Source organism: Pleurodeles waltl, chromosome 12, assembly GCF_031143425.1.
Source record: "Pleurodeles waltl isolate 20211129_DDA chromosome 12, aPleWal1.hap1.20221129, whole genome shotgun sequence".
NCBI lineage: Eukaryota > Metazoa > Chordata > Amphibia > Caudata > Salamandridae > Pleurodeles > Pleurodeles waltl.
Window position 1 is genome coordinate 389,765,575 of NC_090451.1, and position 19,775 is coordinate 389,785,349.

The 19,775-nt window shown below is 43.2% G+C and overlaps 1 protein-coding gene across 2 annotated transcripts in view; it reads left to right on the plus strand.

Annotated features, from left to right (window-relative positions):
* The window catches only part of URI1 (URI1 prefoldin like chaperone), a 427,315-nt gene that overhangs the window by 271,761 nt on the left and 135,779 nt on the right, over positions 1 to 19,775 (plus strand). For both annotated transcript variants that reach the window (XM_069216759.1, XM_069216758.1), the window contains one exon: positions 5,667 to 5,847. In XM_069216759.1, coding sequence (XP_069072860.1) covers positions 5,667 to 5,847 — 181 coding nt within the window. The remainder of the gene's footprint in view (positions 1 to 5,666; positions 5,848 to 19,775) is intronic.

Here is a 19,775-nt window from a genome sequence, read left to right on the forward strand (position 1 = left end):
AATCCAGAACATTCTTAAACCTGTTAACCTATTCTTACACGTAAGTAACCGTTTCGTTTGCTAGTATTGGCTTGTTTCAAATATTCACATGCTGTCCTTATCCCGTGAGAGGTTTAAAGATTCTCAGCGCACTTTAAAAGTTTGAGTTTGACCTCAAGGGGGTGAGGTTTACCTTTGAAACACTTCTAGGGTGTTATCAAAAACTAGTTGCCTGCATAACGATGGTCATACACCCTGTTGAAATAAAGTAATATTTAACTCACATATTTCTTCTAGAATATATTCCTTTGCACTCACCATTAGCAAATAGTGGGAAGGGAGAGACTTGAAGGGGCATGGAGGGTCAAACCAGTCTACCGGCATGCTGCGCTGCAGTAATAAGAAAAGTCCTCCTGAATACTCTTTCATTTCCCTTGCTTCAGGAATCAGTTGATACAGCTGCATTTTGTTGGTCTCCATTGGTAGATTTAGGATGCACCTGTAATGCTGTTAAAGTTCTGATTCTCTGCTTCCCTGTCTCGTTCCAGGTATGATTTAACTGACTATAGTTGTTTAAAGACAAATCATTAAATCAAGCATATTCTTTTGAGTTTCTCAGGGTGCCTCAGTGCCGCCTCCAGTCCAAAATCAGTTAGCTCCTCCTGAACACTCTGCAACTTCTGCCTCTGTTTGCGTGCTCTTATACTGTTGAAAAGTTTAATAACCAATACCCATTCATATGTGTTGTAGAGAGATTACTGGCCACCATTAGCACACTTGCATAACTGAGCACTGAACAAATCGTCTGTGATTGTGCCCTGGATATTGTTGTGTATTCTAGGTGGGAGGCAACAAGCATTTTAAACATAAACTTGACAGAGGTGTCTGGTGGAAAGGTTGCCATCTGTGTGGACTTCTGTATTACTGAGCAATTCGGTCCTGTCCATTTTCCTAGAAATAGTTGAAGGCACACCGACGAGCTGTGTGATGCTGTCTCATTGAGAAGCTTTCATAGATGATCTCTTTGTGTTTTCTAGCTTTATCAGGGCCAATATTGCGCTTTAATAAAAAATGTTGTAGTGCTTTGTCTCTTTTACAAATCCCTTCATGGAGGTGTCTAGCTTTGAGGCACTGATTTAAACACCTCATAATACTCTCTGTAATTTAGTTAACCTCTGGTCCAAGGAAGACACGGTCCCCTCAGTATATATCACTTTTCTCCCTAAGTTCATAGTGATCTGTTGTAATTCTAGAGTCACCACCAAAATTGGATTAGACGGGCCGTTGACTACAGTTGAATATGAACCCCATTTGGGCCTTCTTGCAATCTCCTGAGCATAGTGGAGATCTGTGTGGAAAGTGTCTTATTTATTTTTCTCGGTCTTCCTTTTGATACATTTTGCTTCAGGGCAGGTTCTACCTCTGAAGCAGTACTCCAGCTAGCAAAGGTGAAGTAAATTGGCTACTGTCCTACTGCACCCTAGGGGTTTATCTTGGCGACAAGTCACAGCGCCCCCCCCCCCTCTACATGGGCTTGTCTAGGCCCGAGATTTAGCACCTCTGTGGAAACCTTCTTGCTAACCTCCCTGTTTCCCACAGCTTACCTTTGCTGTGCTGGCATATTCAGGGTGCTTGGTTTACTCCCAGACCCACTGTTATGCTGCACTGTCTCTCACTCCTTGTTGTCGCTTGGCCATAAGTAGGCTTGCCCCTTCTCACTTGGCACTCTGGACCTCTCATGCCAGTGAGTTATAAGGCAGGCCAACTCCATCATGGATCTCTGGATAAGGGATAGAGGTGCTTCTCACTACTACCGGCACCAGTATTTGGACACTGTTGGTGACAACAGAGAACTACCCGTACCTGCATCCTTGATCTAGGTCAGCTGGCCTCTCACAAGCGCGTAGCTCCCATCTGGGGTGCTGGAAAAAAGAGCTGTGTCAGATCTCCAAGTGGGTACTCGCGCTCGGTAGCCAAGATATAGCTCTCTTAAAAAGCGCTCGTCCCATTTATGAGGTTTAATCTTGTCTTCTGCTTTGGTTGTGTGGCAATCACAAATAAGTGAGACAGAAACGGCATACTTCTATGAAACATTTTAGTGACCATTGAGCCTGGTTGGCTCTTGTTTCCTTCTTTTTGTTGCTTTGGGGCTAAGTCCAAGGCCTGCCTCCTGGGATGAGGCTTTTCACTCGCTGGCACAGTAGAGCTCCTCCTCTCAAAAGGTACCTGCAGTCGGGATGTCTGGCAGCAGGGCTTTATTATCACATTGGCCAAACTGTAGAAAACACTTGGGTAACTTTACCAAGAACATGTTACTCTTTAGGAAAGCCTAGAAGACCTTCCCAGGTCTAAATGTTCAGGGGCCATATTTCCCTTGTTTCATTTAGCTCTTTTTCTCAATGCTAAGACACCTGTATAGATAGCAGTGCGCTTGAAAAAACAATGACATAACATGACAATTTCTACTGCTGGTAAATAAACGTCTGTGGAGAGTGGTCTTCCATATTAAAATAGTGCTAGGGCAGAGACCACCCAAATTTGATGCTGGGCTCACTTCGGTTCAATACCCATAGTAACTAAAGTTAGTTGAGACTTACACCTTATGTTTCCAATAGGGGAGCAGGAATTCTTTCCCTTCTCTGTGAAACTGCCTTAAGAGACTGGTTCAATCTCTTTATACACTGGTGGCTTCGGGCCTCCACATCCCCATAAGAATTTGATCTCTGATTGACGGTGGAGCAGCATCTTCAAAGAAAGGAACCAAAAAATTGATATGTGGAATCGGACAGGAATCGTCCCTCAGTTCTACTCTGATCAGCATAGACATGAAACCGCTTGCCAAAAACTTCCAATCACAAGCCGTCATCATCCTCTCCTGCACCGATGACACCCAACTAATCCTCTCCCTGACGGACAAAACAACCACTGCCAAAACCAGCTTCACTACATGTATGACTTTGGTAGCAGACCAGATGTGAATCAACTACCTGAAGCTCAAGTATGACAAGACGGAAGTACTGGTCTTCAGCAACAAGATCTCACCATGGGAAGCGACCTGCTGGTTGTCGGAGCAAAAAACAACACCCACAGACCACTGAAGAAATCTAGGGACTATCCTGGATGATAAGCTCAGCATGATTTTCTCAAGTCAACAGTGTACACCTACTTCCACATCCTACGCATGCTGTGAAAAATATTCAAATGTTTGCCTCAGAACACCAGATGGACCATCTCGTATCCAGCAGACTAGTCTACAGCAACACTTTGCTGGAATCCCCAAACAACTCCTGCACAGACTCCAGACCATCCAGAATACTGCTGCAAGACTCCTACTTGATCTCCCATACCACAACCACATCACATCACACTGCACCTTAGGAAGATTCACTGGGTCCCCATTCACAAGCACTGCCAATTCAAAGTTCTCACGCACACATACAAAGCCCTACACAACACGGGGCCAGAATACCTGAACAGCCTCACCAACCCACCAGACACCTATGCTCTGCCTCACTCCCGCTTGCACACATTGCCCATAGCCGCACAATCAAGGCTGAAGGTCGCTCATTCTCTTACATCGCACTCAAGACATGGAACGACCTACGAGTGATTCAGGAGCGCGGCCAGGAGTAGGTTATTCGTCTGTCACCAGGAGCGTTAAAAGTTTTTTCACCCGGCTTTAGGCCTGCGTTGTCCCATGAAGCCCGTTCCTGAACAGCGAGGGGTGACTTGTAGGAATAGCAAGTTCGAGTTATACCGGACTAGTGTAAGTGACTGGAGACATTATAACTGACAGTTTCAGATTATAGGAGCCATGTTAGTTTAGTAAAGGAGAAGTTAAGATTCATTTGGTCCTGAAGAAGCGTCACGGGATCCTTTTGGACCATAGAGACGCGAAACATGTTGACCCCGTTCCAAGGATGGTCTGGAAGTTCCTGACCTCCTTATTCCCTACAAATGTGGTAGAGAGTGATTGAGCATTATCTCTACTTTACTCTCCTTATTCATTTTTAACCTTGGCCATTGCCCATCGTGGACTAATAAAATTATTTCTTAGGTTGGGTTTTGAGCCAATTTTAGTTTCTTTTTTGTTCTCTCCTTTTCTCTTCTTTTCCAAACTCACTCTTGGGGTATTGGCATCATCGAGAAAAGATCTCCGTCAAAGAGCCCCCCTTTGGGGGGTGCCCGTCAGACATTGCAGCGCCGGTCTGACGAGGAGCACATCCGATGATGAAGCATGTCACCCAGTCGGGTGTGTGAGGACTCTTGCTCCTAAAATTAGGACTCCCCTGTGTTTTCTCTCTCTTCTTTTTGGAACAGTGTATTTTGTTTTTTGTTGCATGGAATGACCTACCTCTACGCATCAGAGCCTCCTCCTCACTTTTTGAGTTTTGCCAGAAACTGAAGACTTAGCTCTTTGTATAAGCACCTTGGGGACCACAAAACTACACAAATGCTCAAGCACCTGGAAACCCTCTGGAGTGATTAGTTCACTATACAAATCAATGTTACATAAAATAACAAGGAAGGTGCACCCTTAAGGGTCATCTTCTCCTGAGCATTACATGCGCTGCACGATGACAACAGAGCTGGAACAAGTAATCAACTTGTGGTGGAAAGAAGGAAGAGATGATTGTTCAACATTTTACTTTAACCTTTCTGGGGTTACCTTAACGACTTGCTTGAGGATCGTGTTGGTGGCCTCTCAAGGGAGGGTCTGAGACGGGTAGGACCTACAAGTGTTCTCTCACTTTCAGGAAAGCTGCCTGGTATTGTGGTGGGTCGATGAATCCATGGACTTGCCCTATGGATCATCTTTCTGGTTAAGAAATCCAACATTGCTTTATGGATCGGTGCAGGCTTACTATGTATGCGTTCTGGGCGTATTTTGAGGGACGTCTTACCAATTGTTGCACACACAGTGCTTGACAGCACTAGATAACCATTAGCTAAGCACAAGACACCCAGTTAACATAGGTCAACTGCTGTAACGAGCATGAAGACTATATGGTTTGAAATCATTAGCTATCCCATTAGAAGTAAGGAAAAAATTGAATTTGGGCTAGGTCCCCCGTATGGAATAGGTTGCAGGAGGGAGACCAGACCTGATCCCCACTATTATGCAGAAAATGAAGTTGATGAGGGATGTTTACAGCAATATGTGGCGTATGATCTGTAAATAGCTCTTACACAATCTAAGCAGGCTGTTCCGAATCCGACCACTGACACCTACAGAATGATAATGCGAACGAGCATACACAGAGGTCAAGTTACCTTAAGTGCAGCTTGTTCATTTTGGGGTTACCCCAAGCTGCTTTTGAATTGCCATAAACTGAATTTATATGCAGTCGGTTTCACCCATGCTACTGTGAATGGAACAACCTCTGCGGATGCTTCTCCCTTCACCCTCTTTACTTTGAGTGAGTCATCCATCCCACCGTTCTGACAACACGATTATGGATAGTGACAGGAGCTGACTATCTTTAAGAAAAACTGAAATAACAAAACGGATGCCATGCTGTTTGTGCAATTAAGAGCACAATGTTATTGAGAGACGTAACCTAAAACATTTTGTTGCGGAGACTGCCAAGCATTTATAAATTATTGATATTGTGTTTTACTTTTACGCATTTGTTGTGGACTTATAAGTTTATTATGTTATCTTATGCATGTTCTCTAACATACAGGAACGCACAGAACAGCTCATAAACCTCATTCAAAACCAAAGGCTATTGATACATTTGAATCTGCTCTTGTTAATGGTGAGGGGAAACCCAAATCTGAGGTTGAAGTTTATCTTGAAAAGGATTTATGGGCCAGACTGGAAGAACTTGAAAGACAAGAAGACCTACAGAATGAACTAGAAAGGTACGTTTGCTTTAAATGTACAATTGTATCAATTTAGTCTGCATGAAAATGTCTTTATGACAGGGCAAATCATTTTCTCTACATACTGAGTTGGGTTCTTGAACAGTTATTGATCAAAGGAGCAGCAGGGTTATTAACAGACATTTGTGTTGTAGCAAGAGGATATCAAATGTGAGCTGTGTGATTATGCTTTTTTCTAGTTTTAGTGAGTGCTAAATACAGCAACCAAGATGGGGGCAGAAGCATGTAATTGGAGAGGATGCTTGATCGCATACTTAAGAGTAAGTTTGAATAAAACATATTTAATATTTGAGTAACAGGGATAGGGTGATTCAGCACCCAGCTTTTTGTTCAACTGCAGGAGCTAAGATTAGAATCTACATACTCGGGGTCCAATTCACAAATGGCCTCTGCACTTATCACGGCAGCAGGTACTGCACTCGTGGCAGCACCTCCATACTGCACTTACCCATTGCGGAATTCCCACCATGAGTGCGGACATGCCAGCCATTGGACTGCCGGGCCTCTACCATGAGTGTGGAGGCCCTTTGTGAATCGGCCCTCGGAGTCAAAAGAGAGCTGTTAACTAGCAAACAAAATATCTTCTCTCAAGGTTTGGAGTACCCTCTACAATAACTCTTTTTGAATGACTTCCCATGTCATATTCAAGGTATTAGCTGGATGGTGTTTCTTTATACCATTACTTCCTACTTTTTGTTGACAGTTTCAACTCAGTCTTACCCATATGCAAGATCCTGGAGCACTTTTTTCTGTTGACTGTATGGACAAAGTGTAATTTGCTCCACAGCATGAAACTGTAGGGCAAGAATATTCTCACTGGAGCATTTTTAAAAGTAAAGTTACAGATGAGAGAAACTGAGTTTACCATGGAGCAGTCTTTCAGAGCTGGATTTTGACAGGGGATAGTTATCACCTACAGAATTATTTCACACATATACTGGCAGTTGCATCTGTTCTCTTTTTTACAGCTCCTGTAAAATAATCCCTGAGCACTCGACTCTGAACGTTTTGACCATTTTTGTGATAGAGATTTGTTTTTCTTCTCTCCCTTGGGTCATCTTTATTTATAATCCCATGCAGTGAATTTCCTTGCCTGCATGCAGGAACCCAGAATGCCCTTTGTAAAATATACACTTTGAACTTTCCTTTTTGAAAAGCTTACATTTCAATGTTTTTAACTAAGGGCCTGATTATGAGTTTGGTGGTCAGACCTCCAGACTACCACGGCGGTGGTCCCAAAAAGACTGGTGCGCCGGCAGTCTCCAGATCAGAGTATTACGATGTATGTAGGCTGAATCACCATCTGCCAAACCAAATGGCTGCCCGCCAGTTGCGCAGCGGCCTGCAATCTTGGTGGTGCATACTCCTTTGCGGGACCGCCAAGTTCATTACTATAACACAGTGTATGTGGTGGTCTCCTTGAGACGGTCAGCTTATGGCATTCGTCCACCGCAGTACGCATTCAGCAAAGCGACAAACTGTGCCCAGTGAATGGATTAAAAAAAACACACAGCTGACATACATTGGCTCATTGGACACACCTGCAAATCACACTATAAAAGACACCCTTTGCCAGACCATGATCATTTGCCACTCCATTGCAAGAAAGAGACTAGAACCCACCGTTTTACTCCTCAGTGATAGATAAGGCACCTTTTTCTCACCATTCCATTCAACACCTTTCACCCACTTATGTCCATTTATTTCCTCTAACACTTTTTTTGTTAAGTAATTCCCTGTTACTCACTTTAATTTACAGCTATGTCACATCCCAAAACATTCCCATTTTTCTGAAGATGAGATGAGTCATCGTGAATGAAACGATAATAGTAGAGCCACAGTTGGTTGGAGCCCGAGTAAAGAATACTCCTCTCAGTAAGAAAATGGAACTGTGGCAAAGGATAGTCGACAAAGTGAATTCTGTAGGCAACACCCTGCGCACAAAGGAGGACATACGGAAGATGTGCACGACCTGAGGAGAAAGGTGCGTTCCCTGGCCTTCAGGCAAATGATGAAGTCCCTGAAGACTGGTGGTGGTCCTTCACGTGCCCCATTACAACTCTTTCCCTGGGAGGAGACGGTCTTGGCCATCCTGCATCCTGAGAGCTTGTCAGGAATAGCTGAGGAAGTGCAGTCTGGTAAGTTGCAACACAAAACTGTCAAAAATCTTCAGTGGCCTGCATACTCGCATCTCACCTTTTGCCACTGTGTAGTTCATCTACTTACCCAACATACAATACCCAGAGTTGCTGAGATGTAAGCTTGTCAGTGTGTGTTGTCGTACAGAACTTCATATGTATCAATCACCATCACATGCCATATGTTAGAATGGGGGTCTGTAGGTGTTTCACTATCAAAAGATCATCCAGGTCCCATGGTATGTGTCTGCATGTAAATGTATGAGCCAAGAATCCAGGAGGTATGGATGGCCACACTCCCATCACTGCCAGCAAGAAACCACATCCTTAATATCATCCTTTGTGTGTCACACATACACTCTGTGGACTGATCCTGGATGCCATTCAGTTTCTGATAGGAAGCGTACTCTGGCCTTTGGACGTCCAATGATGTGGCATAATTAACCATGACGGATCCCTTCACTTTTATTTTTTATTTTTTTTATCTATAGTACTTTTTTGCCACAAGTTTGTTTTCACCCCTAACACTGTAATAAATTCACCAGTCACAAACTCTTGCCTTCTGTCTTTAATTTTTTCATTTAGCAATGTGGATATGCAAGAACATGTGAACCATACAATGAACAAAAAGAAAATACTTGTGGATGCAGGGAAATGTTGCACATACAGTGTCCAGCTCAGGATTACAACCATTCTACACAAACACATGCATACAAGCGTCTTGTCAAGGAAGTAATTTCATTTTTTTGTTCAGCTCATAGACTGTCAATATGTCTGAGACGTAGCAAATCATACTCAATGAAATCATATTGGCTAAATGATCAAAGATACAGGTGCAGACCTCCATACCATGGAAGGAAGGCATATATCAGACATTGTCCTGTACAGTAGGCAAACATTAAATTGTGTGATGTCATCAGCTGGAGCCATATCGCCTACCTCACATAAGAAATACAACATAATATAATGCAAGACTCAGACAAATGGCAGTACAGCCATTTCTGATCACAGGGTCATTACAGTCTTTACAACAGGTCTTCTGCATCTGGTGGTATGACACAAACAATTGTCTGTGATGTTTCACAGGCACTTTGGCCTATGATGATGAAACACATCAACAACTACATACAGTTCACCAAAAAAAAGAATTTAGCCAATTTGAAGGGAAACGGACATGAAGTGGGCCTAGAACTCCATCTTTGCTGACTACATGATGCATCAGGGTCATTATTCGACAAGGAACGACTTCAGTGGAGTCTTCTAAAATTCCATCCTATCACAATGCAAGCTGTCTTGTGTCCCACATTCCCAGGTACAATCCATGTCCACTTCATATGTCGTGACAGCAACATATACCTTCCAATGTCACAATTTGGAAATGTCCCAATGAAAATGTCATGGCGAAGGTACCAGAACAAACGCAAAAACAAGGAGTAGAGTTATCAAACCATTCATAGGACACAGTTCACATAGGAAACACCAGGAGAGCAAAGTCCATGCCATATATCTAATACAAACGAAGCAACATCTCCAAAATGTGATTGTATCAAAGGCTTCCTGATCAGACACTCTTTGCCAGTATTTGCCAGAGCTACAGTTTCCAAAATGTTCCAATAAGTATACTCCTCACCTCATCACAACAAGAGTTGATTGTTCGGTCAAAGTCATGACATCTCAAGACATACTTAAACTCATGTGAAGAAACTGTTGATGGTATCAGTGAAATCTGGCCTTCAGGTGCCCAAAAGCCCACTCTACTGGTCACCATGTTATTCCATGGGCCTCATTAAAGTGGACTTCCCTGGCGTAGTTGGATTCCTCAGTGGTGTCAACAGTCAAGGACCTTTAATGTATGCTGCGTCTCCTGTTTTTTTTTTTAACAAGTCTTAAGTGCCACAGTGAGTCACACAGTTCCCTGATTGTAGCATTTAACATTGCACACGCATAATCACAACAGGTGTAACTTTCCAACAAGCCAGGCCCTCTCTGGTTGCTGTTGTGACATCAGCTAGAGTATGGTGCTGTTCCACGTAACAAAGGAATCAAGGGCTGAACTTGAGAGCTGGGCACAGACATTTGAAATGCACAGATCTGACAAGCAGACAACTTACATGTTGATCAAATGGAAGTGCTTTGTGTTACGATAGACTGGCATGCTGTGGCAGAAATACAATAGGGGTGCCATCAATGGCTCCCACCACATGTGGTAGGCGAACAAATCCATAGAAGTCAACCTTCACAATGGCTAATTACTCACTGCTGGGGAACTTGATGTAGCTTTCAAAGTACTTCATCATTGCTGATCGCTTGTCTTTTGAAACACAACTTAACATAGGTTGACATACCACCAGATACAGCCACTGTATATTGAAATGATCCTGTGGCCAGGAAATGTAATACTGCCATAGATCTCACCATGGGTGATATACATGTTGGTTACGGTTTTAAGTTATGAGATCTGGCTCCAGCTGACGACACAGATCTTTGATTGTTCGCCTATTTACACAGGACTGCTTTATTATGCCATGTTCTTCCATGGTCTGGAAATGGAAGATAGACTGGAGGTTGTCACGTCCTCCCTCTCCCAGGGTACCTAATTGTGGATTCAAATGATTTAGAACATTAGTCAGTGTGTCCAGACCAATATATCTGATGAGTGACGACAAAGTCATGTGACAAAACATTACTGAAAGAAAAAACATTACACCAATTACGCATCAAAACAGTCTTCTACCCAAGGTCCAGCTATGATCTCCTTGGTTGTTTAGACGTGTCTACAACATGTATGTGCACATAACACACCTATCTGCTCCTATTGTGCCCCTTGATATTGTAAAGTATGTTCCAACCGCCAGAAATACTGCACTACTACACTGATGGATTTTGTAGGAGAATATGGATATCAAGGGATGTTGGCATATTTTAAGATGTTACTGCACATCTTACAGTCTGCAAAACTGTAGTTTTAACTGCCACAGTGGTGGATGCCTGACCTAGTTCATTGGACATTGGGAACCTCCTTTAGCCGGTGGAAGTTGACTGCACAGTTGACGGATTCAACCGCAGCGGTCACAGCCATAGCTAAAGTTGTTAATTGTGAATGTTGTGTGCATATGGCTGTGGCCGTCAACGGTGATGACTCTGTACATGGCCTACTTGTATGCCACGTTTTGGAAAATGACTCACTTGCCTCCTGACACTGCTGCCATCAACACCTCCACCATGTCAACTGATGTGTGCCGCCTCTGGGAGCAATCATGCCAGGCCAAGTATTTGAAACGGCCCCTGTGTTCTCTCCGGATGAGCTGGAGAGGCCATTGGAAGATGTCCTTCCCCTGTATGGCCAACTCTATGGCTCACCAGAGGAGCAGGTAACTACCTCATTGGCATTTTTGACTCTGTTGACCACCACCATTTCCTTCCTCACAGGCTACAATGTGCCGCTGAGTCCTTATAAGCTATTTTGGTGCCTGTTGTCACAATCTGTGGTCCATACATAGGATTTACAGGTTGTGGAGTGTGGAGCCCTGTAGTCTGTGTATTTCAGATGACCATTGTGTTGTGTGACGAACCCTAGATCCTCCCTGTTTTGCCTTCATATGTCTATGCAAGTCAACTTTACTAACAAACAATGATATATGTGATGATCTGATGATAGTAAATGACACAGTAAATATATTGGCATTACAGCATGAGCTGTGTGCATATGCTGTTTGAGTCAGCTGGGGATGTTGGTAGCAATGTGTAAAGTCCCACTGATCACACAGCCCGGATGTGGCCTTGGCAAACTGGTATGACAAAAAAGTAAATCTCATGGAGCCCTTCAGAGTGCCAGGCAACCCTGAACTCTCATATAGGATGGCCACAGGATATACTGTCATGCATGAAAGTAATGGAAATGTGATGGTCATGTAGGTTCTGTGTGCTTAGCCCACAGAGGGCAAGGCATGTCAAAGCCTTATCACAGTATGAGACATAGCCCAGGCTGGTGCACAGTAACTGTGGCCATGAAAGAGGGGCACCAGGCCCACTCATTGCAGACTTTCAGATCCTTGGATGTGGCTAAAGTGAGCCTTCATAAGCAAGATTTGGCCAGAATGCTTTTACAAACACTACATTAGTAATCAGGATTGAGGTAAACACCTGACCTATTACTCATTTCCATTAACCCTCATTGTCAATGTGTGGTAATGATTTATGACAGGCCCCTTACTCCCACAGATCTGTTTTCACATTTTCATAAGTCATGTTTGTACAGTGCAGGCCTAGTGAACAAGTGACAAAGACACAGTGCAGATAGTTGGTTAATTCAAGGGAAATCAGGACATGTGAATCACTAGCTTTGTAAAAAATATTACCAATCCCACCAAATATACCTTGCTATGTTGGATCTCATCTCTGTCAGAGTGCTCCATCTGGTAACAGGTGTCTCCTGTGATACCAGTACATACCACAAACTCACTAAGAAGTGGTATGAGATTCCATTAGGCAGACAACATTTTGACACATCCACAGAGAAGAAGCTTTCAGTGGCACCTATGCCAGCCCTTTCATTGTCACCTAAGTCTTAAGGTGTAGTTGGTTACATGGTAGTTGTCTGTATGAAACGTATGCAGCAAGTCATTGTGCTTGGATATGAAGGTGTCTGTACAATCATGCACAAGTAGTCTACCCTTCAGAAGGTCACAATAGTGTGTTGTGTGTCATTGTGGCTCACATCACAGTACAGGTTGCTTGTGCCTGTGCTACATGATGTCAGTGGGCTTGCTTTTTAGTCAGTGTAGACCATGACCAGGAAAGTGTAAATTTAGTGGGTGACTCCAAGAATGTGTATTTGTGCCCCTGTACATATCACCATGTGTGCTTTGCACATGTAGCGTATTGCCATTTACAAAATGCTTGTGCTGGGTATTTCTAAGATGTGTATTAAACAACCAGTCAGCCATTTAAACAATGAAATAGTGACCTCATCATTTGTCTATAGCATACATTTAGGTCAACACCCATCAGAAACAAAGGATCTGGAGAGTGTACACTGCTGGAAAAGGTGGTCCTGAGATGCTGGGCCCTGAAGATTACACAAAGCCACCGCAGACACAGGCACTTCCTCAACCTCCCAACCCCAATCCCTCTTGTACAGTCCATTTTTTGCCCAAGGAAAGTTTCCTGTTTGGCCTGGCCCTTACCCCTGTGAAAGTCCCCCAATCTCAAAACTAAGAGGGACCCGCCCTTAACCCAACCCAACCCATCCCTTCCACGTTCTAGCCCTCCCCGGTGACACCAAATCCCTACCCTCCCAGATCTCTTCCCCTGACCCACCAGGGTCTTGTTTTGTTGGCCCACCAAGTTCCTGTTTGCAGATGGATACTTTTGTCTGCAGATTGCTTGGCTTTTGAGCTCCCATGTGTCACGCCCAGATCTGGAAACTGATGTAATTTCTTTTCCAATGTACTGGTAGGTGGCGCTGTCGGACTCTGCAGCAGCTTTCCTTCGCTTTCCACTTCCAGAAGTGACAAAATGGAGCAGTATTTAGACACCACCCCTGCACAGTAAAATCCGTTACTTTCAGAGCACTTTGATGTGGATCTGGAGTTCGGCTCACACAATTTCTGACAGTGTTCTACCATTACAAAACATTATTTTCAAACCAGTATGGTAGGAAATGTCCTCCTTGAAATTCACCGGGCTTCAAACCTTTCCGCGACTGTAGGAAGCAAATGCAGACTCACCTGACAAAGGACTGTGGTGTCTAAGGTCCAAGTGTGGCTCAAAGTCCTGCGATACATGCTTCCTGATTCTCCCAAAGGCCATTTGGGAACACAAGGTAAAACGGCCCGTTGCAAGGCAAATAAGCGAGGCAGGTTGCTCCAAGTTCCTGGAACGTCCCAAGTCTCTGTCCTCTGTTAAGTCAAAGTCAAAAGACAAGTCTCATTATAAGCACCTGAAGTCAAAACGTGATTCTTCTCCTTCCCGTTACTTCCACTCCTGGAAGAAGTTGTGTAGTCAACATCCTAAAGATCCAACACTTCCTCGCGCGTTGTTCTGAACTTATCCCAAAGCAGGTCCTAACCTATCCTGTGTTTCTCAGGCAATACAAGACCGCAGCAGGTAGATGTCTTTTTCTGGGAGGCCATCCTCCAAATCTGACAAATCTGAGTATGTCTAGAGCGCCTTGAGGCCCATTGACCTGTTACAAACGCAGGCAGGTTTCCACGATTCACAAACCTAGGAATGTAACTCTTGACTTCCACTTCAACATATGTTGTATGGGGAGTTCCTGACACCTGTAGGTTTACTACTTGGTAGTAACCTTTTTTAATTTAAAAATACATATAAAATGACTTGTTATTAAGATATAATTACGTTATAGTTTGTATATGAAATGTGATGGTTAAGTTAAATCATTTTTTATGTAAACTGAGATTTCTTTTTATTTAATCTTCAGAAAAATAGTTTGTTTAATATATTCAAACTACTTGCATTTTGAATTAAAATTTATAGTGCCCTAACATTTTTTTCAAACATTTTGATCTACGTTTTACTGGCTGGCATCTCTCTATAGTAAAGTGTAAGGAAAATTAAAGTTTATTAAACTTGAAAGAGTTAATGTAAATATTTTTGACAATTATTGTAAATTTAGGTATGTTAAATGTTGGTTTAAATAAAAAGCAGAACACTATTAGCCTAATTTTAAATGAAATAGGTAATTATTTCAATTATATTATTTTCAGTTAGAATGTATTTTATGATTTATTAAAGAAATATCCCACTAAAGTAAAATGTTTTAAGTATTAAAACTACAAAAAGTTGCAGGTAGAATGATTTTAAAATAATGTATTTTTTAAGTGAGGTTACATATATGTGTAAATGTGTTTACATTTTAAAAACTAAGTTAATGATCTCTCTCTCTATATATATATTATATGTTCGAAGGCATGTGTAGCTGCAGATACACATGCTGTGCACATCCCGCCATCTGGTTTTGGGCTCGGAGTGTTACAAGTTGTTTTTCTTCGAAGAAGTCTTTTCGAGTCACGAGACCGAGGGACTCCTCCCATTTCGACTCCATTGCGCATGGGCGTAGACTCCATCTTAGATTGTTTTTTTTTCCGCCATCGGGTTCGGACGTGTTCCTTTTCGCTCTGTGTTTCGGGTTGGAAAGTTAGTTAGAATCTCTGAAAAAACGTCGGTATTGTTTGCGTTCGGTATCGGGTTAGTTACAACAGATCGACACCGAATTTAGAAGAGTTCCGGTGGCCCTTCGGGGTTTTTTTGATCCCCCGTCGGGGCCTGGTCGGCCCGGCCATGTGTGAATTCAAGGCTGATGGAACGGACCCCATTCCGCTTCTGTCCAAAATGCCATAACAAGTATCCGTATACGGATCAGCATCTGGTCTGTAACTTGTGCTTGTCCCCAGAGCACAAGGAAGATACTTGTGAGGCCTGTCGAGCGTTTCGGTCCAGAAAGATGTTAAGAGACCGAAGAGCCAGAAGACTGCAGATGGCATTGACGCCGACAGAACAAGAGCGTTTCGAGGAAGAAGAGGAAGCTTTCTCTATCCACGAATCTGAGTCGGAAGAGCTCGAGGCCGAAGAAACGCCGGAAACCATGAGTAAGACGTCGAAACATAAGACTCACGAGAAGTCAACAAAAGCCCAGGGGACGCCACCGCCAACAGGCCATGGCTTAACCCAAACAAGCGGTGACCGAGCCAAGGCACCGAAAAAGGGCACGCTGGTGTCGAAGTCATCCGACTCCGGTCGAGATACCGCCACACAGCAATCTCGGACCCAAGACATCGGCTCTGAGAAATTTCTGCACCGTCACAGCGGCACCGAACAAATTCGGCATCGAGACACCACCACGCCGAAAATTACAAAGGTTTCTACGAAGCCTAAAAAGACCTCCGAAAAAGTTTCGGTTCCGAAACATCCAGCCTCGGAGCCGAAACAGGTTCCTATACAGAGGAACAAGGATTGGCCTCTCAAATAAAAAAACATAGATTTGGAGAGGAACTTCAAGCTGTAGAGCCAGACTATACTCAAAGGAGGCTCCACATTCATCAAGACACAGGGAAGATAACCACTCTTCCTCCAATTAAAATAAAAAGAAAACTTGCCTTTCACGAAAAGGACAAGGAGCCACAGGCAAAGGTGGCAAAGAAAACAACTCCACCACCTTCTCCACCACCATCAGTGCACACATCACCAGTAGCAACTCCTCCACTGATGCACTCCCCGACTCATACTGCCATTAGTCAAGATGATCCCGATGCATGGGACCTTTACGATGCTCCAGTATCGGACAACAGCCCAGACTCGTACCCTACCAGGCCGTCCCCTCCTGAGGACAGTACATCTTACACACAGGTGATCGCAAGGGCAGCTGCTTTCCATAACGTCACCTTGCATTCAGAACCAATTGAGGATGACTTCTTGTTTAACACGCTAACCTCCACTCATAGCCAGTACCAAAGACTACCTATGCTCCCAGGAATGCTAAAACATTCAAAACAAATCTTTCAGGATCCTGTTAAAGGCCGAGCCATAACTCCAAGGGTGGAGAAAAAGTACAAGCCACCGCCAACAGATCCTGTTTATATTACAACGCAGTTAACTCCAGACTCAGTAGTTGTCGGGGCAGCTCGTAAGAGAGCAAACTCTCATACCTCGGGAGACACACCACCTCCAGACAAAGAGAGTCACAAATTTGATGCTGCGGGCAAAAGGGTTGCAGCACAAGCAGCAAACCAATGGCGCATTGCCAATTCACAAGCGCTTTTGGCAAGATATGACAGAGCTCACTGGGATGAGATGCAACATTTGATAGAACACTTACCTAAGGAGTTCCAAAAAAGAGCACAACAAGTGGTGGAAGAAGGACAAAGTATCTCTAATAATCAGATACGGTCTTCAATGGATGCAGCAGATACGGCTGCAAGGACAGTAAATACTGCAATAACAATAAGAAGGCACGCATGGCTCCGCACGTCAGGTTTCAAGCCGGAAATTCAACAAGCCGTGCTAAATATGCCATTTAATGAACAGCAGTTGTTTGGGCCGGAAGTCGACACTGCTATTGAGAAACTCAAGAAGGACACTGATACGGCAAAAGCCATGGGCGCACTCTACTCCCCGCAGAGCAGAGGCACCTTTCGCAAAACACCTTTTAGGGGAGGGTTTCGAGGACAACCTACAGAAACCACAACATCACAAACAAGGCCCACTTACCAAAGCCAATATCAGCGGGGAAGTTTTCGGGGGCAATATAGAGTGGGACAATTCCAAAGAGGTAGAGGAAAATTCCAAAGCCCCAAAAGTCCTCAAAATAAGCAGTGACTCACAAGTCACCCATCCCCATCACATAACACCTGTGGGGGGAAGATTAAGCCAATTTTACAAACATTGGGAGGAGATAACTACAGATACTTGGGTACTAGCAATTATCCAGTATGGTTATTGCATAGAATTTCGAGAATTCCCTCCAACAGTCCCACCGAAAACACACAGTATGTCGAAACAACATATAAATCTTCTAGGATTAGAAGTTCAAGCATTGCTCCAAAAAGAGGCAATAGAATGAGTACCAAAACAAGAACTAAACACAGGAGTTTACTCACTGTACTTTCTAATACCCAAAAAAGACAAAACTCTAAGACCTATACTAGATCTCAGAATATTAAATACATACATCAAATCAGACCACTTTCACATGGTTACGTTACAATAAATAATCCCACTGCTCAAACAACAAGACTACATGACAACACTGGATCTAAAGGATGCATATTTCCATATACCAATACATCCTTCACACAGAAAGTACCTAAGGTTTGTATTCCAAGGGATACATTACCAATTCAAAGTGTTGCCATTCGGAATAACAACTGCGCCAAGAGTTTTTACAAAATGTCTAGCAGTAGTAGCTGCACATATCAGAAGGCAGCAAATACATGTGTTCCCGTACCTAGACGATTGGTTAATCAAAACCAACACGCAAAAACAGTGTTCACAACACACAAATTACGTCATAGAAACCCTACACAAACTAGGTTTCTCAATCAATTACTCAAAGTCACACCTTCTGCCGTGTCAAACACAGCAATACCTAGGAGCGACAATCAACACAGTAAAAGGAATTGCCACTCCAAGTCCACAAAGAGTCCAAACATTCCAAAATATAATACAAGCCATGTATCCAAACCAAAAGATACAAGTCAAATTAGTAATGAAACTCCTAGGCATGATGTCCTCATGCATAGCCATTGTCCCAAACGCAAGGTTGCACATGCGGCCCTTACAACAGTGCCTAGCATCACAGTGGTCACAAGCACAGGGTCAACTTCTATATCTGGTGTTGATAGACCGCCAAACATACATCTCGCTTCAATGGTGGAACAGTATAAATTTAAACCAAGGGCGGCCTTTTCAAGACCCAGTGCCAAATGCGTAATAACGACAGATGCATCCATGACAGGGTGGGGAGCACACCTCAATCAGCACAGCATCCAAAGACAATGGGACATTCAGCAAAAACAGTTTCATATAAACCACTTAGAACTGTTAGCGGTGTTTCTAGCTCTGAAAGCATTTCAACCCATAATAACCCACAAATACACTCTTGTCAAAACAGACAACATGACAACAATGTATTACCTAAACAAACAGGGAGGAACACACTCAACACAGTTGTGTCTCCTAACACAAAAAATATGGCATTGGGCGATTCACAACCACATTTGCCTAATAGCACAATTTATTCCAGGGATTCAGAATCAGTTAGCAGACAATCTCTCTCGGGATCACCAACAGATCCACGAATGGGAAATTCACCCCCAAGTCCTGAACACTTACTTCAGAATGTGGGGAACGCCACAAATAGATCTATTTGCAACAAAAGAAAACTCAAAATGCCAAAACTTCGCATCAAGGTACCCACAACATCAGTCTCAGGGCAATGCACTATGGATGAACTGGTCAGGCATATTTGCGTACGCTTTTCCCCCTCTCCCACTTCTTCCATATCTAGTAAACAAGTTGAGTCAAAACAAACTCAAACTCATACTAATAGCACCAACATGGGCAAGGCAACCTTGGTACGCAGCACTACTAGACCTTTCAGTAGTACCTCATATCAAACTGCCAAACGGACCAGATCTGTTAACACAACACAAACAACAGATCAGACATCCAAATCCAGCATCGCTGAATCTAGCAATTTGGCTCCTGAAATCCTAGAATTCGGGCACTTAGACCTCACACAGAAATGTATGGAGGTCATAAAACAGGCTAGAAAACCTACCACTAGACACTGTTCTGCAAATAAGTGGAAAACATTTGTTTATTATTGCCATAATAATCATATTCAACCTTTACACGCATCTGCAAAAGAGATATTAGGATACTTACTACATTTGCAGAAATCTAAACTAGCTTTCTCTTCCATTAAAATACATCTTACGGAAATTTCAGCTTACCTGCAAATTACGCACTCAACTTCATTATTTAGGATACCAGTCATAAAAGCGTTTATGGAAGGCCTAAAGAGAATTATACCACCAAGAACACCACCCGTTCCTTCATGGAACCTCAACATTGTCTTAACACGACTCATGGGTCCACCTTTTGAGCCCATGCACTCTTGTGAAATGCAATACTTAACGTGGAAAGTTGCATTTTTAATTGCCATCACATCTCTAAGAAGAGTGAGTGAGATTTAAGCATTTACCATTCAGGAACCATTTATTCAAATACACAAAAATAAAGTTG